At 32.8% G+C, this 11645-nt stretch overlaps 1 protein-coding gene across 1 annotated transcript; it reads left to right on the top strand.

The window, feature by feature from the left end:
- On the top strand, positions 1183–2689 carry LOC18604616. The gene has a single exon (XM_018118473.1). It carries the CDS (start codon positions 1313–1315, stop codon positions 2486–2488), a length of 1176 nt encoding a protein of 391 aa, XP_017973962.1. The 5' UTR covers positions 1183–1312; the 3' UTR covers positions 2489–2689.

Raw genomic sequence — 11645 nt, 5'->3', positions numbered from 1 at the left:
ATTTGTCTTGAATTCATGGTACCCAATGCAGAAAGATATCTAGTTGGTAAGTTTTACAGGATTTGCGAAGGGTTTAGTAAGGCTTTCACTTCAAATTATGATTCCAACGAATGTGCAAAAGAAGACACAGTTCTTTAAAAGCAGCATTTACTAATATGTGTAAAGTAGGATTATCCATCAATTTTTTTTTCTGCCTATACTGGCCATGGGTTGTGCCAAAGAAGTGGGCTGAACTTGGCCCTGTTAAGTTTGTGCCAACAATTGGGCTGAATTCAACCTCTTCAATAGGAAAGAGATTCGAGTTTTTAATTTAAAAAAATGTCTAAAAGTTAAAAGGAAATTCTTGTTTATACATTTAAGATTTATTTAATTTTTTATTAATGTGAGATCTGTGAAATTCTATCTCATTGAATTGCACAATGCCTTTGTTGCATTGACTTTTTACTCATAGAAGAGGACTTTTACATTAGTCCGAGTCTATTTCAAACTTGATTAAGTCTTCTGATAACACTTATTATTATTCATGTTTATAAGTTAAAAGACATGCCTAATAAGTAGAATAAGACTCTTATTTATATACTTAAGGCCTACCTCATCTTTTATTGATGTGCTTTTATCTCTTTTTTGATTTTTTATGATTCAAAGCGTTGGAATGGCTAAAAATGCCTAAAGGAAATCAAAATTCAAACTATGTTCTCTAGCCAAGTATGAACAAAAGGTGTGTCTATAGCTAATTGTAATGTTAAGGACATAGATTAGTGAGGCAACAATGGTTAAAGTCTCTATACTTTGCATCACTCATTTTAAATGTCTTGAAATAAGCAATTTCAAAAAATTGTTGCTAGAAAAATTATGTCATTGGTTCTACAATAACAGCCTTTATTAGACACAAAGCCAAGCATGCCCATTCCCCTGAATAATAGGGCCCAAAGTTAACGGGCCAATAACTTTAAACTTATTAGACACAGCCCAACCCAAGTCATTTACCTTGTAAATCCTTTTTTTTCAGGACCCCCCCCCCCCCCCCTCCCCACGGTTAAGCTTCTTCCTCTCCTAAAACCCTACCTACTAGCCCCTTTTATTGTTTCGAAACCCGCCAGTCTCTCTTCTTCTCTGATCTGAGGCCACCCAACACCCAGTTCAACCTAACGTCTCTTTACAAGGAGTCATCTTAAGGTAGTTTATTTGTTTACTTATTTTTTGTTTCTCGCTCGGTAGCCTTTTTATTGCTTGTTGGGTGGTTTTGGTTGCTGATTCTGAAGTTTTCCTTCTTTCATTGTTTGTTTAAGAGATTGTTTTCTTAGCTTTCACAATGACCTTGCTTGATGTAGTAACAAAGGCCTCAGATAATATTGAGCCACGCAGTTCCCAAGCAGACCACCCCATAGTTCTAAACCCAGATGACATTTTCCTCAAATTAAAGCCTGACGTTGAAAACCCAAATCCCACATCACTTGTAAGTCCCCTTTCAGGATGGGCAATCTCCCCAACTGACGCTAAACTCATTGACTTGAGCAAAAAGTTCTTTACCAAGTTAAATAGGAAACTCAAAGACATCCATAACTTTAATAAACAAGAATTTCTTGAATTATTGAATCCATTTCTTGAGAAAATTAAGGAGAAAGGTGGAATTTTTATTGGGGTTGATTCAAATGATAGTAGGTATACTTCGGTTTTGATTGAAAAAGTTGGGTTTTTGATGGGCAGAGATGTGTTGAGTTTAATTTTGGAAGCTTGCACTAGTTTAGAGGTTTGGGAATTGCTGGAGGCTTTGATTGTTAATGGACTTGTTGATCATTCTTGTTATTCAAATTTGATTATTAATGTTGCTGCGAAGAAGAAGTTGGATTTGCTTTGTCTTTCTGTTAAACATGCTCACCATCTGGGTTCATCTGAGTTGCTTTGCATATTGAAGTACTTTCTATGTCCGCCTAAAGATTGTAATTTTAGCATGGTTAACGTGAGGAAGGAGTGGGAAAGTCAAGCTTTGCTAGCTATTGAGAAGGCAAGAATTGGGAAAAAGTCACGTTTGGCCAAGGAAGCTTCTATTTTGCTTATGGTTGCACATGATGGGTTTTCAGATGCTGAGCTTTGTTTGCATTATTTGTTAGCATCAAATAACGTTGATGAAGTGGTGTTGTCGTCTTCGCTTGGTAAGTTAAGTGGTAAAGAGAAGATGAATTTAATTCGGTATTTGGGAAAGTGGTTGAGAAAGTATGAGAGGTTTCCTCAAGCCATTCCATGCCCTAAGGCTTCTTCTGCTTTGGGGCTGAAGGCTTGTGATTGGGTTCCTAAGCTTGAAGATGTTGTGAAATGTCTTGGGTTTGTTTTAGATGAGAATTTCTCTTCATTGATGCTGCATCCAGAGTTCCATGAAGAACTTAAATCTATAGAGGGAGTGGTTAGTTCCCTAGCCTTTGAAGCAAGATTCGGTTCTTTGATGGCCAATGTAATTGAGAAGTTGAGAGCTGGAGATGTGCAGAGCTAGGAATTCTGGTGATGTCGTGTTGACACTCTTGTCATCTGCACTGCTGTTCTAATCTATTTGTGTCAATGTGACACGTGTTTCTTTGGGATTGAATCAAAGTTACTTTTTACTATTTCTATCCAGCATATATTTAACCTGTAAGAGCTTATGTTTGCTTATATCTTTGATATCATAAAACTGTCTACCATTAAGTTGAAAATCCATCTTTAGCCAAAGAGGGGTAATTCAGTTTATTAGTATTAGTAATAATTGTAGTGATTTACTTAGTCTCATTACAGTTTCTGGTGCTCTAATAATTGAAAATAATAAACTGCTGCAAGTTGCCATAATTATGAATTTCTCGGCTAAAAGCATCATATTTAGAAAAGCCAGGGATGCATTGTGCCATTGCTTCAGTTTTATCATTAGATGGTCTGCAATTTACTCTATTGTCTTCACGTAACGTGATTTCAATATATTCATAGAATTCAAGTCTCTTCCTGATTCCTGGGGAGGAAGTTCATTAAGGATGGTACATGGATGAGAGAATGGGATTAACATTTCCAATCATTGATCCTGTTTGTAGAAACTAAACCTAAGTGCAAACACAGTTTGGTAGTGAATGGCACAAAATTCCTAGCCACTTCACTCCAAGGTAATAAGTTTACCAAGAGCTGAAACTTCAGTGGAGACTCATCTGATGGGGTACTAGAAGAGGAAAAAGGTTATGAAAGACTGGGAGTTGATGAACTAAAACAATTGAATTAAGTTTTTTCTATTATGAAAATGAGAACATTCCTTTCGTAAGAACGTTGACTGACCCCAACTTTTCAAGCAGCTTCAGAGAATGAGAAAATATCAAGCACTTCAGGTACAAAGCTCTTTCTATATTCACTATTTTGAAAGAATGAACAATAATGATAAAACTAAAAATTGACATGGCTAGCCCCACTCATATGTTACTGTGACTAAACCAAATAATGAAATTTGAGTTAGCACAATTACTGCACTACCTGCATGTTTGGTAGGGGAATAGCTCCTCTATTCTCATGTAATATTTTCTCTCATATTTGGTTGGCAATTGTATCAAGGAATAGCTATTCTTTAAAATTAGTTAAAAGTTAGGTTTAACTAAACCCACATTTTCCCTTAATATTAGCTATTCAATGTTTGATAGAATAGCTTTAAAACATGTTAAGACTAAATTACGCCTCATAAATTTACAAATTTACAATCTTATCTATATTAATATATGAAAATATTAATAATTAAATTATAAATAAAATATTAATATTTAAGTAATCAATTATTAATATTTTAAATAAATTAAAAATCTTTTGAAAAAATAAAATAAAAATAAATAATCTTAATAATATTTAAATTATAAATAAAATATTAATATTTAAATTATTGCTTATTAATAATTTAAATAAATTATAAATTATTACTATTTAAAAAATAAAATATAAATAAATAATCAGAATAACATTTAAATTATAAATAAAATATTAGTATTTTATGAAATGATTAAATTATTAATAAAATATTAATATTTGAATGATCTATCATTAATATTTTAAATAAATTATTCACATTTAAACAATAAAATAAAATAAGAATAAATAATCATAATAACATTTAAATTACAAATAAAATCTTAGTATTTAAAAGATTAGTGATTAAATTATAAATAAAATATGAATATTTAAATGATAAATTATTAATATTATAAATAAACTATAAAATATTAATATTTAAAAAATAAAATAAAATAAAAATAAATAATCATAATATCATTTAAATTATAAATAAAATATGAATATTTTATAAACATTTAAATTATAAATAAAATATTAATATTATAAATAATTATCTATTATTAATATCTAAAAATAAAATAAAATAAAATAATTGATCATAATAATATTTAAATTAAATAAAATATTAATATTTTACAATATTAATGATTAAATTATAAATAAAATGTCAATATTTAAAAATTATAAATAAAATGTCAATATTTAAATGATCAATATTAATATTTTAAATAAATAATCAATTATTAATATTTTAAAAATAAAATATTAATATTTAAAATTTCAATTATTAATATTCAAAAAATAAAATAAAAATAACTAATTAATCATAATAATATTTAAATTAAATAAATATTAATATTTTAAAATGTTAATGATCAAATTAGCTACTTCACCATAAGACAGAAAATGGACCACATAGTTTCAATCATACAACAGAAATATACAAAGATCAAAAGAGATCTAATTCTCAACTCCACTTCTTTAGAAACCTTCTGTAAGCGCAAAAATCCGGCCAGCCAGAGGTGAAGGCGGAGCAGAAATTGCTTCCTGGAGATTCTGACAGAACAGGAATGGCAAATTAACCACTTAACCAGAACAAGAAAAGCAAATTAAGCTAGCATTTTAAAACAAGACTATGACTGTAACGTTGAAACCCTGCAATCTTTTAGCAAACGATGGTCTATTCAATCGGAAATCATCTTTGAATGAGGGAGGCTAAAGAGCGTAACAAACACACACACACACACACACACATATATATATATATATATATATTTGCTCACACTAAAAATTTTTGGCCAGAAGGAATTGGCAATCGTTGATTATAGGTATTTACATAGTACAGTAGACAACTTGACTTTGATTGCTGAACTAGGTCAAGAAAGTGATACCTTCAAGTTATTATCCAAGGCTTGCAGACAAAATGAATCACATACACCAGAACTGCCAGGACATACCTCTAATGCATATCGAGCTGAAATATGAATCAAAAGAATTGCTTTGTTTTTGAAATTATCCGCATAATTAATCATGGATAAAGTAGTCCATAGTTGCCTGCACTATGCGTACCTTATTGCAAGTTTGCTGAGTATCAAGAACCTACAATCATGAGAAGAAAAGAAGAGCATTCAGGAAACAGAGAGAGAAAGAGCCTTTTGGTAAAACTGATTTTGTGTTATGTTGCCTTAACAAATGAATACAACCAAAAAGTTTAGGGTAAAATACCCCTTGACTCTTTAATGACGTAGCATGAATTTTAAACCTATTTTACTCTTCTATTTACTTAATTTTACTGTTCATCTTCAACCCGTTGAAGCTATGCTATTTTGAATTTGAAAAAAATTTCCCATTATGTGATGCTCAATTGGAAACAGACTCCCATATCCTATGCGGCTGTCCCTTTGCAAGAGCAGTTTAGTTGGTTTCTAAATGGGGATTCAGGACTATTGCTCAAGATTTTTCTTGTCTAGGGACGTGGATCATGGCACTTCTTCAACATGTTGATAAGGCTGATGTTGAGGAAATTTTCTCTATTATGTGGGCACTATGGAAATCAAGAAATGCAGCTATTATCAAACATGAGAGGAAGGACCCTCGGGGGGTTGTTGAGTTAGGCACTGACATGTGCTTCCAATATCGACAAGCAATGGGTGGTGGAAGGACTGAATCTATTGACAGCTGCAGCTGATGCAAGACGGTGGAGACTATCTGTGGGAATAAAATTGAATTGTGATGCGAGTTGTATGGTGTAATGTGGATGGGTGCAAGTTTTGTCATTAGAAATTCAAATGGTATTTTTTGTTAACAGGTGGGGCAAAATTTACTTTATCTTTCAAATGTGGCGATGGCTGAATTGAAGACCTTATTGTGGGCCGTTTTGACGTATAGTAGAGAATAAGTGTTGGTGACTGAAATTGAAATCAATTACCAGCAAGTGGTGAGTTGGCTTAAAAGCAAACGATTCAATGGTGAAATGGGTCACGTTATTGAGGACTGCTGCATGGTGATGAATCAAATTAATTGTTCATCTATTGAGTATTGTAAACGGGAGGCAAATGGGACGGCCCATGGAATTGTCAGATAAGTTAAGGTTTTGGATATGGAATAGGTGTTGTGGAGGGATTTAAATGATCTAATTAAGGCTCAAAGTGCTTTTTGGAATGATGGTATTAATTAGATGATAGTTAAATTAGTATGGTATAATGGTACTCTTTTTTCCTTCTCATGGTTTTATTTCATTGAATTTTTTCATGAGAAGGTTTTTAATGGGGCTCTTTTTTCATGTTATAGAATTACAATATGAAGGTTTACTATTGTATCCATTTGATGGGTTTTCATATTGTAATTGTATTGGTGATTATTAATGAATGAAATTCATCTTTTATCAAAAAAAAAATCTGAAATCTTTCTTCAATAAAATGTTATATGGTTTAAAACTTTGAGCCGATTAAAAATCTGCAAAAAGATTGGACCCTTCATTGGAATTGCCTTTGCTGTAATTTACCACAAGATAGTCATTAGGGTTTCAAGGCTAAAGCTTGAAAAGACTAGTCACCCTCTTGGGTCTTACATAGTTTCTTCTAGTGGTTTGTTTTTTTACCCCAGCTCTTCAGATGTAGACATCTTAAAAAAAATAAAATTAAGATTCATAATCTTGACAACTAAAGTAGTAGAACAAATATTGTTCTGGTGCTAAAAAGACACATACCCATTAGCAATATAGAATAATTTAACCATTTTTTGTTGCACACACTCACGAATTGCTATTCTACTATAAAACCCATTATTCTTATAAGCAAAAAAGCAATGGAATGGGAAAGAAAAGAAATTAATAAGAAAAAAAAAAAATTCTATCTCCCTCATCTTTATCTCCCATTCAACTTTAATACATAGGACCACTCGATCTTGTGATGAACCATGCGGCTTAGATGGTGGTGGTTTATGGAGTTTCCTCCTCTTGGGTTTAGGTTCGTCAAGTTCCATTCTCAAAGAAATTGTGTTTCTTTTTAGACTGGAAAGATAATTTTAGTTTGTAGAATAAAGCAAAAGTCCATAATAAAAAATACTTTGAAGAATTTAATTTTTTTTTTGAATGAGCATGTTCCCGATGAGCATTTGCTCAAGATCAACTCACTAGTTAAGTGAACTATCGAGTACAAATTTCTTGCGAAACACCCAATACATAATCCCACACAGTAAAGAGCAAGTTGATTCCAACATTAGGCAATCTTTCTAGTCCTTCCATGATATTTGAGATTAGATGATTGGCCCTACGCCCAATGCCATACCATTACTGAATGAACTATTTTTAAGAGAACGTAGGCCTTTAGAATTAAAGCTACAAGGAAGGAGCTGGACCTTCATGTAATTCCATTCACTACCTTGAGCAGTAGTGGATCTCCCAAGATTGAACAGTTGAACAATGCAAAAGAAAAATAGGCTCTTGGTGTTTTTTATTTAAGGGCATTTTAGTCATTACTTAAATTTCGTTAACAGCGTTTAAAGTTATGACGTGCAGTGTTAATTTTCAATATCAATGGATTAAGAATGAATTAAAGTTAAAGGGCATTTTATCCAAAAGTTTATATACAAGCAGTTAACTAACTAAACAAGAGTAAACTAACTATGGTAAAATAACTATTTAATTTAATCACATGCTCTAACAACCCCTTCAAGAGGAGTATGGATATCAAGAATGCTTATCTTGCTGAGAAGTGATTGGAACTACTTTGGCAACAATGCTTTTGTAAATAAATTTGCTAATTGAGAAGTTGTATTTACATAGTTGGGCTGTATAATTCCTCCAAGCACTTTCTCTCTAATAAAATGGCAATGAAGTTCAATGATATTTGTACGTTCATAGAAAATTGAATTTTTGCACATACTTAAAGCTAACTAGTTATCACATTTAAAGCTCAAATAACATTGGAATGATGAAATCCAAAATCTTGCAAAATATATATCAACCATATTATCTCACAAGCAGTAGCTGACATGGCTTTATATCTAGCCTCAATGGAACTCTTAGCTGACATACTTAAGCTTTGGATGCTAAGTGCATGGAGGTTTCATTTCATGAAGTAACCATGTGATTAAATGAAAGAGGGATTAAATTGAAAGGAAGTAAAAGATGTAGAAGGATCAAAATAAAAAGGGAGAAATTACTAGACGATGTCATTGCAAGAATTAAGAATGTCAAATTTATGAGAATCAATATAATTGCAAGGCAAAAGGATTCAATTGAATGAAATACGAATTTTGGTTTAATAATGAGGGATGCAATTGCATGGGATAAAAATTGTATAGTGGCAGAGAAAAAAATTAAGAATTTTTGAAGGGACTTAATTGAAATACAAGCCCACAAGTATGTGGTAAATGATAATGGTTAAAATTAATGGGGGTTGTAATTGAATAAAATGGGAAATGGATAGAGAGAATATAAAGAAAAGTAAGTGATGTATGCTATGATTGAAATGGAGGACTCAATTGTATTTTGGAGGATTTAAGTGTAAAATAGAGAAATTGAAAGATGAAAAGCAAAAGGAAAGAAATATTGAAGAATATGATTAAAAGAAAATAAAAGAAGAACACAAAATAAAGAGAATCAAGAAAAAGAGGGGCCATGGGCAATTTGCCCATGGGTAGCCTTGGTGGATCCGCCCATCCACCCGTTCCCCCTCCATTTTTATTTCTTTCTTCTTTTCTTTCCTTTGTTTACTGCATGTGTCTCTCTAAATTTTCTCTCCATTGCAGCAGCAACTATACCACGTCCTTCTCTCTTTCGGCCTCCACACAAGCGCCATAACGCCACGACCGTTCCTTCACCTCACGACTAGCGCCCAAGCTTTCCTCTCTCGTTCTCTTACTTCTCTTCATGGAATTTAAGCTGACAGCAACATCCTTTTTCTCTCGTCGCCTTTGTCTCCACGGGAAGTGAGCTACATAGAGGTTGCCCGGCCTTAACATTGGCTTCACGGGCTGTCAATCTCTCACTCGCCACAACCATTTCCTCCACTGTGGGTGAGCAGCTTGGGTTCCATCCTTTGCTCATTTCCGCCATGATTTTAATTTAGACTAGACATTAGATTTTAGAGTTAAAACAAATCTTGAATTTATTGAGCTGATGGTTGCCTTAGGTGCTGATTTTTGAATTTGGTTTTAAATGTGGTTTAAATAATGGTTTGGTTTGCTGTAAGCATGATATAAATACTGGATTTGATGCTAGCTAGGTAAGGTAAGGACAAATTTAATTCGAGTTGGTTGCTTAGTTTAACCATGGAGTTTGATTTATTGAATTAATATGTTTTAATTTAAAGGAGTAATGACGGAGAGTGTTAATTAGAAATTTTGAGTTTGAACCTTGGCTGTTGGAAGAAATCAACAAGGCTTGGGTGATGATGATGGATTGAATTATGCTAAGTCTCTTGGTAGAAATAGAATGACCGTAAGTTAAGGAAAGTTGATTAGTAATATTGGTGAGAAATCCAACCAATTGATGTGAGTGGGTGCTAAATTAAAGACTATATTCTTGAAAATATATTATATATGTTACACTTGACAGATGAATGAAATTGTGGAAAGCATGAGTTAGAAAATCCTAAGTTGTTTGTGATTGTGATAAGGATTTTAATTTTGTTTTCTATATATTATGTATATATAATTATTACATGTTTTTAATGGTAAGGAAACAAACCTTTGATAAGTTTTATCTTCAAGATCTGCCTTGCTAGCTTTGTTTGGTGCTTAGGCCAATGGCCATTATTTAACTCATGGAAAATGATGTTTAAGCTGTTGTTTTTCTTTAATGCATGCTGTTTGCTTATCATGCTGTGCCTCAAAATAAATATGTTTGTGCATAAACATATGGTTTATAAATATACTGCTTATTGTTTTATCACACTTTACGAATATATTTATATTTCATTGATTTTCTTTTAACATAATTGAGATAATTAAGGGTACGACCTGTCATCACACTAGTTTAAGTGTGATCTTTTTGTATAAAGTAATGATTATTGATTATTGATATTTGATTAATAAAGGGACAAAAAGCCTCAACTTATATTTGGTGGTGTGGGGTGTTTCCATGAGTAGGTAAATGGGGACTTGAAGTCTCGATTAATATTTGGTGGCTTGGGGAATTCTCACGAGTACGTAAAGGGGACTTGAAGTTTCGATTTATATTTGGTGGCATGGGGAGTTCCCACGATTAGATAAGAGAGATCTGTAGCCCATATTTATATTTGGTAGGGTGGAGAGTTCCCATGAGTAGGTGATGTCGTTATTGATATGAGAGAGTAAGCCTAAATGTCTTGAGCCAACCTTGTATTGGACTATGATAGGGTAGAGTTATCTACGAGATTAAATTTTTCGTACTTGTAAAGGAAATGTCCATCTTTTAGACAATGTGATGGCTTGTGTTGATACCTCTAAAAATACTTGTTAAGTCTTTAGGGGGAAAAACCTTTTAGGAAAGGAATGTCCTCATTTCAAGCATTATAATGGCTACTGATAGAATACTTGTAAAATCTCGTAAACTCTTTATAAGTGGTGAGCAATACGTGGATTGTTAGGCTGCTTCACTGGTAAAGATATGTTTATAGTGAATTATCTAGGGCTGCCCTTATGGCTTAACGATGGCGTGTCTTGGTCCCTTTGTAATTAATTTCATATTAATAAAACGTTTTTTGTTTTTATAGCTCAATGGTTGCATATATGGCATTCGATATGCCTTCTGATTTTTATACGGATCCTCTTAGTCTGATTTGTTACTCTTATTAATGTTTGATCAGATATAACCAAGTATTGGTTGACTTGCTTGGAAATGTTCACTTAAGTGCTTCATAGACTATCACATACTTAAGCGAAGAAACATAGTTCGTGACAGTTGGTATCAAAGCACATATGAGACGTACTGATCTAAAGTATAAAAAAAAATGGTGACCACGAGAAGTGCATCAAAGGATCTTCAAAAGATTGATGAGCTAGAGGCCGTAGTGGCCACAGTAAAAGCTTAGATGGTTTTACTTGAACGAATAGATGAAATTGAGACAGTCTAGCGAAAACTGTTCGAGATGATTAATACCCTGAGTGATGAGACCAGGGATGCATTGAGCACTTTCCAAAGAGAGATTGAAGAATTGAAAGCTCAAGTAAATCTTTTGGTATTGTTGCAGGTAATGCTAGTGAAAGTTCAAGAGATCGAGGAAAAATGGCCAAAGTGTTAGAACCTAAACGTTTCGAAGGGGTCAGAGATGCTAAGGTGTTGAAGAACTTCCTTTTTGATATGGAGTAATATTTTCGAGCTGTGTGCATAGAATCAAAGACAAAGTGGCGATGGCTTCAACGTATCTTGCTAG

This window comes from Theobroma cacao, chromosome 3, assembly GCF_000208745.1.
Source record: "Theobroma cacao cultivar B97-61/B2 chromosome 3, Criollo_cocoa_genome_V2, whole genome shotgun sequence".
Classification (NCBI taxonomy): domain Eukaryota; kingdom Viridiplantae; phylum Streptophyta; class Magnoliopsida; order Malvales; family Malvaceae; genus Theobroma; species Theobroma cacao.
This window is presented reverse-complemented; position numbering and strand designations above follow the sequence as displayed.

Coding starts and splice junctions, on each gene's coding strand:
- LOC18604616 (XM_018118473.1), top strand. CDS start 1,313: ATGACCTTGCTTGATGTAGTAACAAAGGCCTCAGATAATATTGAGCCA.